The following is a 19,081-nucleotide window of genomic DNA, read 5'->3' as shown; positions in this document are numbered from 1 at the left end:
GCCTGGAGGTTCTAGAGTGTTCCAGAACAGTTGGAGTCTCTAGAACATTCCAGAACAGTGCCACTGCTCCATCCCTGACTGACTGGGGTAAACCTGGGGCCCAAGGAACTGGGGCCAGAAGAAGAAACCTCTAGTGGGACATGGACAGAGAAAGCAGGTCTTCTGCTGTACTCCCAACCTAGCCCTCAGCAGCCTTTACGAGTTTGTGGTTCCAAGAGAAACTTTATTTTTCTTCTTGTAAATCATGACCAGTGATAAATAATAAGTGACTCCCCCAGTGAAGAAGTTGTTTGTGAGTATCCCATCCCTTTCCATATCCTCCCCCACTCTCTCAAACTCTTCTGTTCATCTCCTCTCTGCCCTGGGCAGCCTTGGGCCTTCCCCAGCTATCTCCTAGCAACAGGCTCATTGTTGCCTTAGTAACCGAGAGCTCTATACAGGCCTCCAAGGCCCAGCTAAGCCCAGTGACTTCTCTTACTTCTCACCAGAAGATCCTAGTGACTCAAGGCCCAGCAGGCCCCTCCTGCCTACGTGGTGATGTGAAGCACATGTACACACACACACCTTGGGATTAACCTAATTCTCAGTCTACTCACACCCATACCGCGGACACACCTGGTGCCAAAATAGTTTCTGAGCAACCCCAAACAGGCCTGGACACGCAGAGACCACAGAAAAGCCAGCACACAGACACCACCTCCAGCGACATGGATGGGAGCCAGGATGCCAGGGACCCATGCATCAGTCAGACTCACTGGCTAACAGGCACGTTCACATGAAGGAAGGAAGGCGAGGACGCAAGGAGATGCCCCGCTCCTCCCCATGGCCAGCCCCACCATCAATATGGGATCCTTTAAAACACTTGGATCTCCAGAGGGATGCTCCAGCCCCATAGTTAATGGGGATTCTCCTAGCTCCCTTGTGCCAAGCTAGGATGGGGTGTAGCCCTTCTGTCTCTCTCAGTGGTGGCTTGGAACACAGCAAAGAATCTCCCTTCCCGTGTTTCAGAGTGTTCTGACCCATCTTTGGTCAGGCCAGGCCAGGCCACCAGCTCCAGGAGAAGTCACAGTCCAGAAGACCACATTAGAGCAATCTAAAGTCTCTCATTTCCCCCAGACCTCACTGTCCCTCCACGGTTCTGCTAAGCCTAGCCTGGGCAGAGAAGCATCCCCACTTTTCCAGACCCTGGATACTAAGCTCCAAGCAAGGAAACACCGAAGGTCCCCAGGCTCAGGCGAGGACCAGCCAGGGAAGCTTCCCACCCCTCCCAGGATTAGCACCAGTCCAGACCCTCTGGTCTCATGAGCCCTTGGGCTCTCTCTGGTTTGGGGATTCCTGCCCACATCTGGGCTCCAGTCAGGTGCAACGGGGCCCCTGACTCTCACAGCTCCAGGAGCAGAGCTAGGAAGAGGCTCAGGAGAGACTTCACCCTCTTTACTGACCCATTCTTTCTAACCCCCCCCTCGCCCACACAGTCAAACTGAAGGCAGCATTCCTAGTTCTCAGTTCCTAGTGTCGGACAAAGCGCAGAGATCGGGAGTTGAGCAGGTCTTCGGGGTCAGGGAAGACGGAGTCGAGACGGAAGCCATGCTCCAGGGCCACCCGCAGCACCTCCTCCAGGAAGCCTGGAGTGCCCACCACCTCCCGTCGCTCTCCTGGCCCCCCAGTCCACAGCGGCTGCAGCCCCAGTCTCCTGTACTCCACTTCGGGGAGCTCTGCAGGGCAGGGGGCCCATTCCAGATGAAAGTGTGGGCCTCCCTCCGCCCTGTCCTCATTGGCCACACCAAATCGGGCACGCATGGCACCCAGACACTCAGGGTCGGTGCAGAAGAGGTTGGCCCGGAAGGTGTCCACCTGGACAGAGCTCAGCTCATAGTGGTGTGGGCCCCGACGAGCAGAGAAGTGCACCAGGCGGGGGCTGCTATCTACATCTGCGTGGAGCAGGGCGGCTGTGGGTGCCGGGGTCCCCTGAGAGGCCTCCAGTTCCCGCAGGGCATCCAGGAGGGGCCGGATCTGGTAAAAGTCAGCCTCTGCCCTGAGAAGCGCTGTCTCCCCGTATCCACAGGGCAGGTCCAGGCGGCCCAGCCGTAGGAAATTGAGGATGTGCCGGAAGGCCTTGCCATCTCGGTCGATAAAGTAGTGGCCGCCTCCCTGGGGATTGAGGTTGGGGGTCATGGGAGTACCAGCCCTAAACATGGCCCCCAGCATGGAGTCTGGGAATCGAGTCAGGGTCTCCAAAGTAGTGGAATATAGCGTGCCCCCGACATTCAGGGTCACGGGGCCCCCAAAGGAGGGGGGCGAGGAGGGCACAGGAGGAGGAGAAATTTTGAGGAATATCGAAGACACCGAAAGAGAAGAAAAGGCAGAACTTCCCGGATGTGTGCAGAATTGGGTCGTAAGGTTCAGACTGTCTCTGGGTCGGAGGCTCAGGTTGGAGTACAAGGCAGCAAGATTGGGGGCTCACCCCAGCTACCTGGGTGGTGGAGGGTGGTTTCCGGGCACAGAAACGCCGGAAAGGTTGAGACAACGGATGAAACGAGCAGAGGGAAGTCAGAGAGGGACGGGAGATTTAGGTCCACACGCATCCGATTCTGGGTGGTCGGCGATTCCTTTCTGTGGTCTTCTGACAGTGGGTTTCCGCAATCCAACCAGCAGGTGACGGTGGCGAGCACAAGGCCGACTCTGAAGGGACCAGCTTCTCGGGCAGACCGCTGTCACCGTGGGCGAGTCCACGCAGGGCTCCGGGGGCCAGTCAGAGGCCTGGCCTGGCCTGGCTCCGGCGCTGGTCCCAGGAGAAGGAGGCGAGGCTGACCGGAGCCGATGGCGGAGGTGCCTCTGTATCGGCTGGGGAGCGAAGATACACGCTCAATCCGAGCTGGGAGGGTCCTAGGACTCCTATGGAAGCAGCCGGGAGTCTCGGGACCGGGCGCCGCCGCCTTCTCCGGGTTTCGCCGCAGCCGCTTAAGTACTCTCCGCCCCAAGGAGGTGGCCTAAGGGCAGCGGCCGGGGGCCCTTTAAGAGGCAGCCCCGCCCCCTGGGCGCCCCGCCCCCGCCCGGAGCGCGCGGCTCCGGTGGTGGTGGAAGCGGAGTGGCGAACTGGAGAGACGGGGCTGACGGGCTGGACTGGCGGACGCTAGCGCGGGTGGGGTCCGGGGGGTGACTCAGGCGCGTCGTTAAGGATGTGGCCGTGACGGCCCCGCCGGCCCCTAGGTGTGCCCGACCTCACGTCTGCAACTCGGCGGGGGCCGGCGTCTCCTATCCGGTAGCTAAAAAAACTGAGGCCCAGCCGTCGGGGGTTTTGGATTAGTTCCTTTTTAGTCGCTCCCGCAGGGAATTCCCGAGGGGGCGGGTGCTGAGTTGCCGCATTCCAGGGATGCTTCCGGGCTGGGGTGGCCCGAGCCAGCCTCTCCATCCCGGTCCTATGCCAGCACCCCCCATCCCCCCCCAGAGAAGGCTGGACCCAGCCCACGCAAGCGGCCTCTGCCGGGCCTGACGGGTCTGACCACGTCTCCTGAGCCCGCCAGCCCCGCCTCAGAGCCGCCCGGCACTCGGGCCGAGGCCGAAGCTCCCAGTTCACTCCCCGGGAGTCGCCCCTCGAGTGACTCCAGTTCGCAAACTCCCAATCGCTCCTGCACCCCAGAAGCCTCAGTGTCCTACACCTCACCCGCCCGACGGGGATGCTCAATAAATGAACTTTGAAGAGCAAAGCACAAAGGCTTTAATAGAAAGGGGAGGGCGGTGGGAAGGGCAGGGATGGGGGGTGCGGGCCCTCGAAGGCCTGGGATCAAAGCGTGTGTAGGTCATGGCTACGCCGGCTCAGCTTCTCCGGGTTGTCGGACGCCATGAGGGAGAAGTCGCGGAAGATATCGAGATACGTCTCGTCTCCTGAGGGGAGGGAGGAAGGGCTGGGATGCCGGGTGGCTGGGCCCTAGCACGGAAGAGTACAATAGGGACAGCCCGGCCTGGTAAGAGCACGCGCTTCCAGCGTGGGTGGAAGGGACATCTGCACCGTCAGGGCGGCGCCCTCGCCTATTCTTTGCTCTGTTTCAAGGACCCGGTGCGTAGGATGGGCCCAATACATATTTGTTGAATAAATGATGTAATTAATCAATGAAGCTGGGCACAGGGGGTTGGGGACGGGTCACCAGCGGCCAGAAGCCCAGAGTTACAATGTTGTGTGGGGAAAGAGGGGGGTGGGGGGTACTTTACCAGCCTGGCCCTGGGCCGCATCGACCTCCCTCATCTTTGCCAATCGCAGCCTGAAGGGGAGGGAATTAAGGAATGAATGACATTCTCCTCACTCCCCCCGCCCCAACTCCCATCCTTTGAGCTGGGCTGTTTCATTCACCTGTTTCCCCAGGGTCTAGTGCTTTAAAGACGCCAGACAACAATGTTAATGAATGATGCCTCTCTCAGAATAAACTCACCTTCCTCGGACCCTGCCCTCCCCGCTTCCTACTCCAAGCCTCAGTCAACACTTGGAGCATCCTTTCAACGTCTGGTCCTGGAGCTGGCCCCTCCCCTCCCCAGGCCCCGCCTAGCACGCAGGGGTCTCGGTGTTAGCCCCGCCCAAGTGGATAGTGCAAGCGCTAGCCCCGCCTCTTCAGGCATCCTCACAGAGTGACGATGTCAGCGTTGGCTGTTTCCACGGCGATGGTCAGGGGGTCTCTGCCTTCAGAGTCTCGGGCTCCCAGATCGGCCCCCCGTTTCAGGAATAGGCAGGCCAGCCTGGACAGGACAGCCAAGTTCAGCCGGCCCCTCACCCTGTCTGGAGCCTTCCTCCTCAAGGTCATTATCCCTGCCGCCCCTACCCCGTGTGGCCAAGAATGGTTGCGTGGTGGAGCGGGCCTCGGCCGTGGCTGTCCACTTGGTTCACGTTTGCCCCGTTCTGGAGGAGGAACTCACAGGCCAGAAGAGAATTCTGCGTGGAGAAGTAGAGAATGGGGATAAAGGGTGGCATCTTTTGAGGCAAATTTAAAGATATTTTAGAGTGGGGTCAGTTCCGAGGGTGGGTATGGGATGGCAGGCTCTGCTCCGGCTCTTTACATGTATTCATACATTAAATCCATAGTACAACCTAATGAGGTATGTTATCCCTATTTTACAGATGAGGAAACTGAGGTACACGAAGGTTCATAATTGTAAGTGGTGAGGGTCTGGGTTCAAACCCAAGTTTGTCTGCCTCCAAATCTCACACTCTTAGCAACCAGGCTCTATTGGTTATCACTCCCTATGAGGTGGGAGAGGCTAAGAGCTGGGACCAAAGTCCGGAGTAGGGGAGGAGAGGAGGAGCCTAAGGGTGGGGTGGGGTGGGGAGGTCGGCAAGACTCTCACAGCAGCTGTGGCCTGGATCAGCGGTGTGGCATTCTCCTGACCCCCGTGGACCCAGTTGACATCGGCTCCATGGGCGAGGGCATCAGCCATGGTGGGAAGGGATGGAGGATGCCCAGCAGCTCGAAAGAGCAGGGCCCCAGGGTGCAGGCTGCCCAGGTCCTCAGAGGGTGGCTCTGTTAGGGGGAACCAGCTGTGAATCTGGGAAGAAAACCCTCAGCACAGTCCCCCGATGCTGTAATGGGATAGTTCACTTCTCAACTGTGGGGAGGCCTTCAAGACTGGGGATTGTGGTGGGAGGTGATGGTGGGTGTGAGTGGGTGTGGGCAGGTCCCCTAGGGCATATGGGATAGATGGCAGTGTTCACCTCTTCCTGTCCAGCCACCCTGACTGGCTGGGATGTCAGGGGTGAGCTGACATGGTGACGGTCAGCCTCAGCTCTCTTGGCTCCCTCGGTTCCAGCCAAACTCACACCCTCCTCCACAGGCCTCTGGAAACCCTAACTCATTCTCCTGACTTTTCTCATGCTGGTGACACCCTCACATAGCCCTCCTGGCTTCCTCCCAGCCCCACGGTCCTTCCCATCTTTCACCGTAATCCCCGAAACTCTTGCCTCGAAAAACCAGTGCCAGTGGGCTGTGGCCCCCCATAACAGGCTCAAGGGGAAGACGTGGGCCCCAGACTCTGTGCCTCCCCACCGGGCTTGGCACCATGCTGAGCACACGGCAGGCGCTCAACAAATGCCCAGCCAACCCTATACCTGGCTTGGGTCTGAAGCTCCCAGGCTGGGGCCTGATGGTGCCCGGCTTTGGGGGCACAGGAGGCTGCCCCCTCGGGGGCCCCCGGCCACCTCTTCGCCCACGAACCTCGGGAAGCTTGGTCAGGAACTTCTTCTCCACGTATTTGGCGTGAATCCAGGCCTCCTTCTCTTGCCTGGTGGGGGAGGGTTGTGGGAGAAGAAGGCGACAGTCTTCCCTCCTCCCATCCCAGGCTCTCCTCCCTCCCTGCCCATAAGGAGGGCAGCCCCAGTCCCTCCACCCCAGCCTCACCGGGAGCAGCTGGGCCCTGGCTTCTTCACGGCCATGGCCTCCACACGGGCCTCATAGATCTGATTCATGACGACATTCCCCAGCTCACACATGAGCTTCAGGCGGCCCAGAGGCAGAGACAGACGGGTAGGGTGCAGGTGAGTGTCTGAGCCCTCAGGGCTCTGCAGCCCTGCCCTCACCGCACCCCACACTCTCACAGCACCCCAAGTCACCTTCACGAGTTCCGGCTCCCATGAGTCAAGGGTCAGGGACCGGACTTTGGAGAAATGAACTCCAAGGCTCCTGGAGGGCAGAGGGGAGGTCAGGCCCTCTGTGGGGGAAGCAGCCGGGGGAGGTGCTGCTGCTCCTGGAAAGACTCGGGGGCAAGGTCCAGCATGGGGGTCCCGTGCAGAGGCACTGGGCCAGGAGGCAGCAGGGCAGCCAGGGCCGTGCAGCCTTGACCTGTATCCCGCCTGTTCACCATTCCTTCTTCTCTCTTCTTCTCATCCTCTCCAGCCACCTCCCCTCTCTCCACGCACTCTGGCCGGGACAACTCTTTCCACGCCATTCCCCCTCCCCGCTTCCACCCCAATGATGGGACGCATAGACTTGCTAAGGCCTCACGACATCTGACACACCTCTCTGCTTTTCGTCAGCTCCCCGGCCCTCAGCAGCCCTGACCCCGCACCTCATCCAGTCAAGCCACTCAACCCCCCTGGGTGTCCCCCTACCCAGGCCAGACCAGGACACTGAGGGGCTGGGCCCACCTGGGTCCACCCTGTGCCCCATAGGATTGGCCCAGGCCTGTGCCCAGCGACAGACAGAATCTGAGAGGAAGCCCAGGCAGGGCGGGAAGGGAGGGAGGAGCCCCTGTGCTGGGCTCCAGCTTGCCTCCATCCCACTCCACTGCTGCCAGAAAGAGCAGGGGCCCGCGCTTGGGACCTTGGGGAGTGACCTGTGAATGCCGGAGCACTGAATGCAGAGGGTGACGCCCAGGTTGATGCTGGCCCACTCAGGGGCCGGCTCCCGGCAGTCACAGCACTGGGCATTGCCGTCCACGCTCTGCACCTGGGCTGCCACATGCCCGACTCCACCAGAATCCCTTCCCCTGCTCATCCCGCCAGAGCCCAGGGTGGCGGCGGAGCCCATGGCCAGGTGTCCTGAGCCCTGGGGGAGACGGGAAGAAAGAGTGGCTCTGAGGTCTAGGGGAAGCGATGTCCCATCTCCCTGGGCAGTCTGGCCCTGCACCCCCATGTTAAGGTACCTGGCCTGGACCCCGGGGGCTGTCATCAAGGCGAGCCTGGCTGAAGGCCGTAGCGATGCTGCTCTGCACAGCACTGACCCACAGCTGCAGGAGGCGCTCTGAGTCAGCCTGCAGGAGGCAGGACCTGGGCAGGGGGAGAGCCGGAGGGCAGGGAGGGGTCTGAGGCCTGGGGAGCCGAGTGGCAGGACAGGCAGGCTGACATTCAGCTAGTATTCAGCTGGTACCACTCATATTGAAATACCTCTGCACTAGTTGGTAATATCCTTCCAGATATCCCCCTTCACCCTAGACCCTCCCCTAGCCTGCCCCTCAATTGAGCCACCAAAGGGCTAATGCCTGGGGCTGCATCAGGGGACTCCAAGATCCTGCTCCAGAGGTGCCTTTGTGATTGGCCCTGCCTTTCCAGTTGGTAAAATTGAGATATACGGGTGTCACCCCTGGGCACTGCACTCACTTGCTGGGGGACACCACCTCAAAGCAGAACCGCCTTTCTGAGTCAGGACAGAGCTTCACTGTGCAGAGACGAAGGTCATCCACCACCACAGTCACAGGGTCCTGACAGGGAAAGGAGATCGGGGGGCAGGCGTCCAGGCAGCCACAGCAGGGCTGAGTCCTCCTGGGCCCGGGCACCCAGGACCTGGGCCTACTCACCTTGTGCTTCTTCTGATAAACCAGTTGGTTGCTCTGAATAGTAAACCAGCGTCTGGAAGAGGCAGAAGTAGGGTTAATGACATGGGCGGCATTGGAATGCGGCTCGGGACACAGACAGGAGAGAGGCTGTGCGCTTAGTCCCATAAGGATCTTGCTGAGAGGAGAGAGACCGGGCTGCCCATCCCATGAGATGTTCCAGAGGAGGGTGACAGAGGTGCAGCCAGGGACATCTAAGGGGTGCTATTCACATCCCGAGTACCCCAGATTTGATAACATTTATGAAGACAACTTTCCAGCAGATGGCAGTAAAATGCATTGTCTAATAAATCTATTGCTACAATGTTTTGGCAAGTAGAAGTATCTTGGAGAGAATTCCCTGGCAGTCCAGTGGTTAGGACTCTGCACTTTCACTGCCGAGGACCCGGGTTCGATCCCCAGTCAGGGAACCAAGATCCTGCAAGCCATGAAGTGTGGCCCCCCCAAATTTTTAATTTAAAATTAAAATTAAAAAAAAAAAGTAGCTTGGAGAAGGGGCTCTCTCTTCTAATTTGCGCAAAGATCCCATATGGGCTGGCAGTGGCCCTGGAAGGGGAAGGGGTCGAGTCAGAGCAGATCACCACCCTGCTCCGCACCCTGCGATAGCTCCCCACTTCCCTCAGAGTAGAGCCAACAAGGCCCTGTCGTGATTCACGTCCTCATTAGCTCCACCTGCATCTCCTACCACTTCCTCTTCCCTCCCTCTGTCCACACCCCGGGCCTCCTCTCTGTTCCTCAAACCTTCCAGGTTCCTCAGGGCCTTGGTGCTTGCTCCTCCTTCTGCCTAGAACATTTTCTCCCAGATATCCTTCCCGTCTTCACTCAGAAGTCATCTTTTCATGAGGCCTTTGCTGACCACCCTATTTATTTATTTTTATCATTATTATTATTTTTTGGCCACAGAGCTTGCGGGATTCTCAGTTCCCTGCCCAGCGACTGAACCTGGGCCACGGCAGCAAACGCCCGGAATCCTAACCGCTAGGCCACCAGGGAACTCCCTGCCCACCCTATTTAAAATTGCAACTCCTCCCCAGCTCTCCACATTGCTTGCTTTATTATTTTTCACCTATGGTACTCTTACCTTCTAAGAGATAATTTACTTAATTATTACGTTCTTGTCTGTCTTTGCTGACGGAATGTAAACTCTCTGAAGGCAGGGGGTTGGTCTGTTTTTCCTGGCTGTAGTTAGCACACTCAAAAAAATTTAACCTGATGGGTTTGGCCGATTGGGGTGTCTGCTCCTCACCTGCTCCAGGTTTTAAATGCATTGCTGGCCCGTTTGAAGAGGTGCCCTTCCATGACCAGGCCACCAGGACCCTCCTTTAGGCTTGGCTCTGGCTCTTCCCTACCCAGCTCCTGGGGGCACAAAAGGGTCAAAGGGCAACTGAAGTGTGCAGAGACCAAGGCCCCAGGCCCATCTGCTTCCTGCCCGCAGCCCAGCCCTCACCTTCTGTTTCAGCAGCACGTGTCTTTGCTCCATGTCCCTCTTCTCTCGAGCCGAATTCAAGACCAGCCGGTGTAACTGAGCACAGGAGGGGCATCTCAGATGGCCCAGCCTCCCAAAACAAGGCCAGGAGAGTCATCTCAGAGCCCCTACCCTCCCTCTTCCACCTGCCTGCGCCCTGGGTCTCTACCTGGCCACCCAGCTCCTTGCGATACTGGGCCAGCCGGCTCAGCTCCTCGTGGCCCTGCTGGAAATGGGTGGCCTGGGCCTCCACCAGACGCAGCACCTGGGGGACAAGGTGGGTAGGGGGCAGACCCCTCTCTTTTCCTCTCCCTCCTGCTCCCATCAGCAGGCTCCTCCCCTCCCTGCCCTCGCGCCCACGGCAACTCACAAACTCCATGATGTCAAACTTCCTCTTGTCCTCAATCACATTGATCTGAGAACCCAAAAGACCTCAGATCAGCCTTGAAAACACAGACGCATGACCCACCCACCCCCCAACCCCCCACTGCACACCAGTGACTCTCCAGCCTCGAGGTGACTGGGGTCCTGGCACCCCAAGAAGGCAGGTTGGGGCAGGCACCTGCAGGGCATAATCCAGGGCCCGTCCCCGGTACCCGGCTCGAGCAACCTTCAGAGCAGCTCCGGCCTCTTCTGCCTCCTGGGCCCGGCGCCTGGGGACCTCTGCGTTGTGGGTCAGAGCAGCCTCCAGGCTCTCAGCCCCCCGCCAGAAATCCCGGCGAGCCTCTCGGAAGCCCCGGAGACCTCTGGGGGTGTGGGGATAACAGAAAATCACCGATACACCCTCCTGCCCCCAGCAGAGAAGTCCTTGAGATTCGCTCATAGCCTTGCAGCTAGCCTATGGACGGTCAGAACTCCAAGGGGATCCTTGGGATGGGGGCTAACAATAAGGCACCAGAAGCCCCCAATCTCACAACTCCTTCATTCAGGGAGGCCCCTGCGGCAATGGGAAGAGGGCTGGAGGACTGGTTTCCCTCCTAACTCACTCCTTGACCAGAGTTTGGATTTGCTGCTGCAGTGTGTGCTGGGTGGCATCTAGAAGCTCCTGAGGGAAGCAGAAATTGGCAGGTGGCGGTCAGGACCACAGATGCCCTTGCTCCCCTCACCAGCCCTACCTACCCCCACTTACTGCATGGCTGTCCAGCTTGTGGCTCAGGCTCTGAGTGAATTTGTCCAGACACTCCTAGGCAAGAAGAGGCACAGAGAAAGTATCAGGCATGGGCGGTAGGGCCCTCCCATCCCTAGACCCAGCCTGCTCTGGCCTGGCACCCGCAGACCCCAGACCAACCCTCCCCTTCCACAGGATCTCTCCACATCCCAGACCCCACCCCAGCCTGGTTTGGACCCTCCACATACCGCCATCATGGGCTCTGGTGGACCCAGGTGGGCCAGGTCACAAATGCCAACAATGAAGGCCCGGCTGGCGGCAAGGTAGTGGCGCCCACTTTCCAGGAGGCCATTACCCAGCTTGAGGAGCTAGGAAGCAACAGAGCAACGGGGAGTCGTGCCACGCGCCACCAATACCCAGTGCTACCCCCGCTCCTGTCCTACTTCCTCTCCCCTTTCCCAGGGCTGTGCCCCTCCCTGCCCCTCCTCATCTACACTCCTCTGTGGCCCAGACCAGTTTCTAACACATACGTGGTGCTTTCTCATCTCTGTTTCTTTGCTCCCACTACTCCATGCCTGGAACAAAATTCCTCCCAGCCTGTCACCGAAGCCAGTGTCAGCTTCACCTCCAAAACGTCTCTCCTGCCCTGCTCCGTCTGCTTGGATCCAGAGTTCCCCAGAAATGCCATCCTCACGCTCTATCTGACACCCAGGATGAATGTTCTATCTGGTTGGTATTAAATTCTACAGTATTTACTGTCTACAGTTGTCCATTCTGTGCTTAGTAAACATTCCCTCATAAATATTAATCCGTCAGCTAGGCCCAAGGGTCAGGGCAAAGATGGTGCTCCTAGGGCCCATTCTGTCTGGCCCTAATTACAAACAAGGAGGCTTGATAAACAAAGGGACAAGTGACTGGCCAGAGGAGGATCTCTGGGAGAGCAAGGTGTCCAGCCTTTTCCTTAACCACCTCACCTTCCTTCCCAAATACCTGAATAAGGAACTTTCATAAGATTGAACTAGTGACACACTGGTACATCCATACAATAGCATGGGGCAGCAAGGCAAAAGGAATGAGCTACTCATCTGTGAACTATTAATGAACTGCTGATCACTACTGATATGCCACAACTTGAATAAACTTCAGAGACATTATTCTGAGAGGAACAAAAAGGCCAGGCCAATCTTGAACGGTCACATACTATATGATTCTACCTAGATAACAATCTAGAAAGGACAGAAGCCTAGAGATAGAAAACACATGAGTGGTCGTCATGGATGAGGAAGGGGCTGGGGAGGGGGGTTATCATTACAAAGAATGGCACAAAAGAGTTCCTTTGTGGTGATACGAGTTTTTCTTTTTTTTTTTTTTTTTTTTGCAGTACGCGGGCCTCTCACTGTTGCGGCCTCTCCCATTGCGGAGCACAGGCTCCGGACGCGCAGGCTCAGTGGCCATGGCTCACGGGCCCAGCCACTCCGCGGCATGTGGGATCTTCCCGGACCAGGGCACGAACCCGTGTCCCCTGCATCGGCAGATCTATACGTGTGATAAAGTGCAATTGAATTATACACAAAGATTTTTTTTTAAGAGTATATGCAAAACAGGTAAAACCCAAGTAAAGTCTTTAGACAGTTCATTGTATCATGCCAACAGCAATTTCCTGGTATGGGGAGTATACTACAGTTATGGAAGATGCTGTCATTGGGGGAAGTTGGGAGATAGGTACGTGGGATCTCTCTGTACTATTTTTGCAACGTCTTGTGACTCTGCAATTAACTAAAAATACAAAGTTTAACTTAAAAATATATGTATATATTCATAGGTAAACTGAATCACTTTGTTGTACAGCAGAAACTAACACAACACTGTAAATCAACTACACGTCAATTAAAAAATGTATATATTATTTGGTCACCTGCTAACTTTCAGGACATGGTATAGGCACTGGGGATTGAGCAAAAACAAAATGGAAAAGTTCCTCATGACACTTCCATTCCAGTGGGGAAGAGTAGACAAGAAAAAAAATTGGCAAGCCTGACAGACACAGGCTAAGGTGACCCCTGATGATCCCACCCTTGCATAATCCTCACCCCCTGAGTGTGGGTGAGTGAGACCTGTGATTTGCTTCTAATCAGTAGAATACGATATGGCAAGGGCGATGGGATGACACCCCCAAATGACAAAGGGGACAGATTCACTGCTGTGGTCACATTCTGACGTAAACTGATGCCATCTTGCCAGCACTTGCAAGGGAGACTGCTGCTGGCACTGAAGAAGCAGGCTGCTATGAAGTAAACCGCCTACGGACAGGGCCCGGTGGCAGGGAACTGTGGGTGGCCTCTAGGAGATGAGCGCCTCCATCTGGCAACAGCAAGGACCTGAATTCTGCCAACAATCACATGAGCTCAGAAGAAAACCCTCAGCTACGGATGAGGCTACAGCCTCTGTCAACACCTCGGCTGCGGCCTGTGAGACCCTGAGCGGAGCAGTCAAGCTGTGCTCGACTCCTGACCCACAAAACCTATGATAACACCTGTGCGTTGTTTTAAGTCACCGAGTTTGTAATAACTTGTTACACAATAATAGAAAACTAATACCACGAGTAAACATAAAAGGTGTCAGATTGAGATAAAGGCTGTAAAGAAAAAAAAAGCCAAATAAGGGAGGTGGGAGTGTGCAGTTTTTATAAAGAATATCTAGGAAGGCCTTACTGTGTGTGTTCAGGTGTTTTACTGGTTTGTTTTCCATGGCTAGTCTGTGAGCCCCCTGAGGGCAGAAACAGCCTGCTTCTCCCTGAGGCGCCCACGGCTCGCATAATGCAGGTCTCAAGAACCGACCAAGTAAGCCCACAGGTGCTCTTGTTTTCCAAGACTCTGAGCCCCTTCAGGGCACAGAACCACTTTTTGGCTCCTCTGTAGCCCCAAAGATCTACCCCACCTGGTTAGCATTCAGTAATCCCCGGAACTCATTCTTGGTCTCTAGTTTTCTCCCTGGCCTCACCCCTCTCATCTTAATCCCACCCCGGGTCACCTCTCTCCACGTCAGGATCACCTTTTCCAGCCGGGTCTCCAATTCCGACACTTCGGCTTCCACCAGCTCGATAGAGGCTCTGGGAAAGGAGGGATGGGGTCACAGGAACAGAGCTTGGGTCCATCTGGTCTGTCCACCTCGGCAGGGCCGGGGGTCGGGGTTAGGGGGTGAAGGGTACAGACGGAAAAGGCTGATGGGTTAAGAACTGCCCACCCACCCTCTCTGACTCGCTCACTCTGCACACTGTGGGAGCTACTACAGCCCAGGCCAGAGCAGGAAGGGTAGAAAGAGGGTGGATGTGGCGAGGGCAGGAAGTTGCTAACCGCCCAGTGCAGGTGCTGGGGGAGGGGCAGGGGTCCAGAGAGAGGGAGGAGGGAATGCCAGCTCTGGGAGTGAGAGAGGCTGGAGGGGCCCCCTTCACACATGCAGTGGGTGGCGAGCATCAGAGCACGAGATTTGATAGCAGAGGTACTGCTTTGGCCCATAAGCTGGATCTTGTCCCTTTGAGACTTACTCCCTGGAAAGACATCCTCCGACTTGGGGAAGGTGTGCGTGTGTATTAGGGGGTATTGGACCTCCCTGCCTCTGCCTGCCCCCCTCCCCCGCCCCTGGAGACCTGTGCACACTTACCGGAAGCGGGGTGAGTCCTTAAGGCACTCCTCAAAATCTAGCTTGACCGTCATCTCAGCTTGACTGCTCCGGGGCCAGTGGGCCCTGGGGCCTGGAGGGTGGGGATGCAGGTGTCGGTACTCCCTGCCCCGGGGGGAGGTGGAGTGCTGATGAGGAAGAAGGAGAGGATCCTCTCCTGGGTAGACCCTGGGGGGCGCGATTCTTTCCCTAAGTGGAAGGGGTGTCCTAAGAGGAGCTCTCACCCCACACTTCCAGGCAACGCTGGGAGGGGTAGAGGCGGGGCCTGGGCGGTGGAGAAAGGCCCTGAGATCAGAGAAGCCACAGCCCCGCCCTCAGAGCCTATCTGCAGTCACCTTCCTACCGGGACCCTGGTCTCTGCTTCAGTCTCCTTCAGTGGTTGAGTTGTGGGGGCCTGAGACATACAGGTTCAAATCCTGATTACGTGACCCTGGGCAAAGCTCTCTGATTCCTCAGTTTCCTCATCTGAAAGATGGGCATGATAATTCCTACGTCCAGGGTGTGTAAGAATTAAAGGTGATACTGGTGTGTGGCTGACTGAATCACACCAATCATTGTCAGACGGCTGCAGTGGGGTCTTCTTGGACTCCTGGGGGCCTGTTGAGTCCAGTCCCCCAGACCACTCCAAGCTTTCTTCTCTGCTCTGCTTGCCTGTGGTTTCCTGTGTGTGAACTTCCCTTTCTGCCCCCCACTCCTCAATGACAGCTCAGGCCCAGCCTGGACCCCCAATACCCAGACTCCTGCTTTTCTTCTCTTTATTGTCTACCCCTACCAAGGGTGTGAAGGCGGGGACAGGTTGGCCCCCACCCCATCCCCAGCTGGCTACAGTTTCCATCGTCTGGTTTCCTCCTCCTGAGTCCACTGGAGCTGCAGGGTTTCATCTGGAGAGAGGAGGGACTGGGTTAGTGGCTTTCTTGCAGCAGGCAAAAGATCTGGCCCATGTGACCCCCTGACTCCCTAGAACCTACCCACTCAGCCCCTCTCCCTCCCTGGCCAGCCCCTTGCCCCTGCTCAGGCTCACATCTGTGCTGGTTTTGGTTTGAGGAGTTTGGGTGGCTTCCAGGTTCCCTCTCTGAGCCTTCGGTGCTTTGCCAGTTCAGCCCCTTGGATACCAGCCACTGACACCAGCCAGACATTGCTCGGGACCCACTGTCTTTGGAGGACGGGGCAGTACCTGGAGCAGGGTAGGTGGCAGAGAGGAATCAGGAAGGAGGCATAGGGGCAGCGGTGGTGCTAAGCTGGCAGGAGGTCCCGATCCCTCTGCGCCTCCCTGGGTCCCTCCATACAATCCACGTTGCACACAATGATGTTGAGGGCCTCTCTCATCACCTGCTGCTGACCTACTGGCCTGAGGGGAATGGGGGTTGGGGGGATGGGAGCTTGCCAAGAGCCAGGCCTGGTGAGATAGTGGCCTGGTGCCCTCACCAGGCTTCGATGACATCATTGTCACCTTCAGGGAGCTCTCGGTGGCCTTGTAATCCTGCGAGGGGCTTCCAGTATGGTCCAGCAGACGGACCTCAGTGCTTATGGGATTCTCAATCACGCAATTCAAGCTTGTGGAGCCTGGAAGCATCACAGGATCAGGGTTGGGGCACCCATCAGTCTGTTGGTTCTCGGCCACCGCCCCGCTCCCAGGCTGACCCAGCCCAGCTCTCACTGGTCTGCTGCTCATCTTCTGTGTCCTCCTCAAGTTCAGGGTGGGGAGAGCACCTCAGATATCTTCGTTTGCTACAATACTCCTTGCGTCGCAGATCAATTTCATTCTCCAACACGACGGTGGTGGATGAAGCTGGGGACTGATTTCTTAAGGCAGGGGAAGCTGAGGAGTCATCCAAATCAATCTGAGTCATGTGGCCACCTAGCGAATACAGGCCACCAGCTCCACTGTGACCCCCAAGCCCCGGGGAGAAGCTCAAGCCCCAGGTTCTCATCTCACTTCTATCACCCCCCACCCCCCGTTTTTAGAAAAACGTCAGTGACTTTTCCACCGGCCACAGTTCGCTTGGGCTTTCTGTTCCTCCTCCCCAGCCAGCTTTCCTTGGGGGCTATCCTGATGAGGACCCCACTCCAGCTGCTCTCTGTCTTCCCTGGGGTCACCTTCCAGCATGACCTCCCTGTCAGCCAGCAGGGCCCTGAGGAAGACAGGCTATGGTGGAGAAGGTTCTGGACTACAATTACCTTGGGTCCCTGGGGCCCCACCATAGCTAACCTTTGACTTCTAGAATGTGGTTCCTGGCCACCAGGCCAAGCTCATCTTTGACTCCTCTGGTCAGTCCTCTTGCCCCGCCTCTCTCCACAGGCCTGGGCTCTGAGGCCAGCATCACACCTCGACTGCCATTTCTCATACTGACACTGCCCACACTGCTGTTCTTGTTATTATCCAAGGGCAGCTTTTTCGGAGGCTTGAGGAACTTTCCTTCATTGTAGTGTGCCTTGCGGCGCTTTTCAAAATCACTGGATTCTGTGGGCCAGCGTCAGAGCTTGGCTTTCCTGCCAGGCTCTCGCTGAAGGCTCACGCCACCCACTTTCCACTCAATCCCCACCCCACATCTTACGTGTCTTGGAAAAGTTGTCTGAAGACCCTGAGCTTCTGTTATCACTGTACAGGAAGACCTTGGGGCAGAAATTGTCCATTGTTGCAAACCTGAAGGGGAGGGAAGCCAGTTGGGGGCACGGAAGGGAGAGAACAATGGGAGCAGGTGGTAGATGGGGCCAAGCTGGCTGACTCCCCCACTTTGTTTTTGTTTTTGTTTCTTGTGGTACGTGGGCCTCTCACTGTTGTGGCCTCTCCCGTTGCGGAGCACAGGCTCCGGACGTGCAGGCTCAGCGGCCATGGCTCACGGGCCCAGCCGCTCCGCAGCATGTGGGATCCTCCCGGACCGGGGCACGAACCCGTGTCCCCTGCATCGGCAGGCGGACTCTCACCTCTCTGCCAGCTCCTCAGGAGTCATTGTGTGAGAGGCCCCCGCGAGCAGGTCTTCGTCGCTGTCCTGCAGCCTGCACAGGAGGGAGAAAGCAGTGCCTCAGAAGGGGATAGCAGGCAGTCCCCCACTCCTTTGAGTAGGGAAGAGAGTCTGGGCTGAAGGGCTAGGGCTGAGGGCTCAGCACCTGTGGTTGGGAGTGCGGGGCTCATCCACCTTCATAAATCCATAGTCCTTGTCAGCAGGGTGGTAGGTCGCCAGAATATTCATTTCATCCCAGCGCTGACACTTTTTCCTTCGGATGAGGGAAGGACACAGAAAAGGGGGAGGAAACCTTCTAGTGCCCTCCTCCTCACAGCCCTCTCTCATTCTTACAGTCATTCAAAAACTGTTGCTTGCACCCCCTTGTAGTTCCAGAGGTGTAGGAGGCTGGGGATGGGGTCACACCTGATGACAATCACGTACGATGTAGTTAGGGTACATGCTGACTTCTTATCCGGTACCTGCTACTCTCTCAAAGGCTAGGAACCTCAGATTTCCTACCCAATTACCCTCATCTACTCTCACTTTTAGTTCTTGGCACTCCGCCCCTTCTCCCCTGACTCCGCCTCCTCTAGTGTCTGGAATCCCTTCCTCCCGGGCTCCTTACCTCTCCGCCCTGGGGGATTTGTGCATCACGGTGGAGCTTCTGTTTTTTAGTATGCTCCGGGGCCGGTCCTCACTGGGTTTGTCGGGGTGCATGCAAGTTGACCCGGAGTGCGTAATGTATCCCGAGTTGTACACCCCAGGCCCCCCGGACCCCAGGTTGGACGTCCCGCATACACTGGTTCCAGGGAAGGGGGGATTAAGCCCGCCAGAGTGTGTACCGGACCCGGGATGCCGGTTGAGGCCGGAACCGAAGACTGCTGTCCCTCCGGAGGGCTGGCTAGAACCAGGACTGCCAATTACGGTTCCCCCGGAGTATATGGGGGGCCCAGAACCGTAAAACATGGCTACTCCGCAGGGCAGCCCGGCGCCTGCCTCGACTCCTCCGATGCCTCCGGGCACTCCCCTGGTTGGCCCTCCAGGAGATTCTCCGTCGAGGCCGCTAGTAGCCCCCAGAGATTCCTGCTTCTCCATGGCACCACTAAGGGGCCACGCTAAGCTACCCCGCCCCGGCTCCCTGCACCACATAGCCCCGCCCCCACCGCGGCGGGCGGGGGACGCTTGGGCTAGGCCTGGGTCCCCTCCCCCACTGCTCCCTGGAGCCGCGGGGGGCGGAAAAACTGTATAGGGACCTCGGGCTGGGAGCCTCTCCGCTCGCCCCTCCTCTCCTGTCCCACCCTAAGACTTTTCTTTGTCTCTGGGATTTGTTCCCGCCTTTCTCCCCATCGCTGCCCTCATCCGAATTATCCAATCGTAGTCAGGGGTCCTGGCCGTGGGGCGTGAAGCCTAATTGTGACGTCACAGTCCTCCAAGCTTAGCGTGAGCGTCGAGTGAGTTGTGCTGGGGGTTTGTTGACAGCTCTGGGGGAATCTTTGGGGAATATCAGCGCCGTTGCTTGAAACTTCCTGCCGGGGTTCCTTTGCATTCTTTATTCGTGGCTTTAAAACCTCAAGA

General features: G+C 57.3%; 3 protein-coding genes across 4 annotated transcripts; all 3 read right to left on the bottom strand.

Annotated features, from left to right (window-relative positions):
* Positions 1–27: 27 nt before the first annotated feature.
* Positions 28–3,615, bottom strand: KCTD11 (potassium channel tetramerization domain containing 11). The gene has a single exon (XM_059998501.1). The coding sequence runs from the start codon at positions 2,206–2,208 to the stop codon at positions 1,510–1,512; it is 699 nt and encodes a 232-aa protein (XP_059854484.1). The 5' UTR covers positions 2,209–3,615; the 3' UTR covers positions 28–1,509.
* An 86-nt stretch (positions 3,616–3,701) lies between these two features.
* Positions 3,702–14,658, bottom strand: ACAP1 (ArfGAP with coiled-coil, ankyrin repeat and PH domains 1). Its single transcript, XM_059996411.2, has 22 exons — positions 14,544–14,658; positions 13,935–13,992; positions 11,132–11,251; positions 10,905–10,958; positions 10,762–10,820; positions 10,338–10,521; positions 10,146–10,190; positions 9,945–10,040; positions 9,758–9,832; positions 9,557–9,666; positions 8,275–8,326; positions 8,078–8,178; positions 7,624–7,747; positions 7,315–7,526; positions 6,593–6,662; positions 6,381–6,475; positions 6,092–6,264; positions 5,335–5,507; positions 4,812–4,921; positions 4,618–4,728; positions 4,210–4,259; positions 3,702–3,885 (listed from the first exon to the last, which is right to left on the bottom strand). Exons 1-22 carry the CDS (start codon positions 14,594–14,596, stop codon positions 3,785–3,787), a joined length of 2,226 nt encoding a protein of 741 aa, XP_059852394.1. The 5' UTR covers positions 14,597–14,658; the 3' UTR covers positions 3,702–3,784.
* A 653-nt stretch (positions 14,659–15,311) lies between these two features.
* On the bottom strand, positions 15,312–18,281 carry LOC132414103 (protein phosphatase inhibitor 2-like). Of its 2 annotated transcripts, XM_059996412.2 has the most exons (9): positions 18,132–18,281; positions 17,670–17,777; positions 17,487–17,558; positions 17,117–17,205; positions 16,771–17,022; positions 16,219–16,419; positions 15,987–16,124; positions 15,583–15,735; positions 15,312–15,442 (listed from the first exon to the last, which is right to left on the bottom strand). In XM_059996412.2, the coding sequence occupies exons 1-9, from the start codon at positions 18,221–18,223 to the stop codon at positions 15,384–15,386; spliced, it is 1,164 nt and encodes a 387-aa protein (XP_059852395.1). In that variant the 5' UTR covers positions 18,224–18,281; the 3' UTR covers positions 15,312–15,383. The 2 variants fall into 2 exon arrangements, with proteins under 2 accessions (XP_059852395.1, XP_059852396.1); XM_059996413.2 differs by lacking the exon at positions 16,771–17,022.
* Between the last annotated feature and the right edge of the window lie 800 nt (positions 18,282–19,081).

Source organism: Delphinus delphis, chromosome 19, assembly GCF_949987515.2.
Source record: "Delphinus delphis chromosome 19, mDelDel1.2, whole genome shotgun sequence".
Classification (NCBI taxonomy): Eukaryota; Metazoa; Chordata; class Mammalia; order Artiodactyla; family Delphinidae; genus Delphinus; species Delphinus delphis.
The sequence above is the reverse complement of the archived record's forward strand: the minus strand, read 5'-3'. Positions and strand labels throughout refer to the sequence as shown.

Bases quoted from the DNA above. Each gene is read 5' to 3' on its own strand.
- KCTD11 (XM_059998501.1), bottom strand. From the start codon at position 2,208: ATGCTGGGGGCCATGTTTAGGGCTGGTACTCCCATGACCCCCAACCTC.
- ACAP1 (XM_059996411.2), bottom strand. From the start codon at position 14,596: ATGACGGTCAAGCTAGATTTTGAGGAGTGCCTTAAGGACTCACCCCGC. The intron at 10,522-10,761 runs GTGAGTTAGGAG...CCACACCCCCAG, and splicing joins ATCCAAACTCTGGTCAAGGA to AGGTCTCCGGGGCTTCCGAG. The intron at 10,191-10,337 runs GTGCCTGCCCCA...TTGGGTTCTCAG, and splicing joins CCCTGGATTATGCCCTGCAG to ATCAATGTGATTGAGGACAA.
- LOC132414103 (XM_059996412.2), bottom strand. From the start codon at position 18,223: ATGCACCCCGACAAACCCAGTGAGGACCGGCCCCGGAGCATACTAAAA. The intron at 17,023-17,116 runs GTAAGATGTGGG...GCTGGCCCACAG, and splicing joins AGACAACTTTTCCAAGACAC to AATCCAGTGATTTTGAAAAG. The intron at 15,736-15,986 runs GTGAGGGCACCA...ACCCTGCTCCAG, and splicing joins AATGATGTCATCGAAGCCTG to GTACTGCCCCGTCCTCCAAA.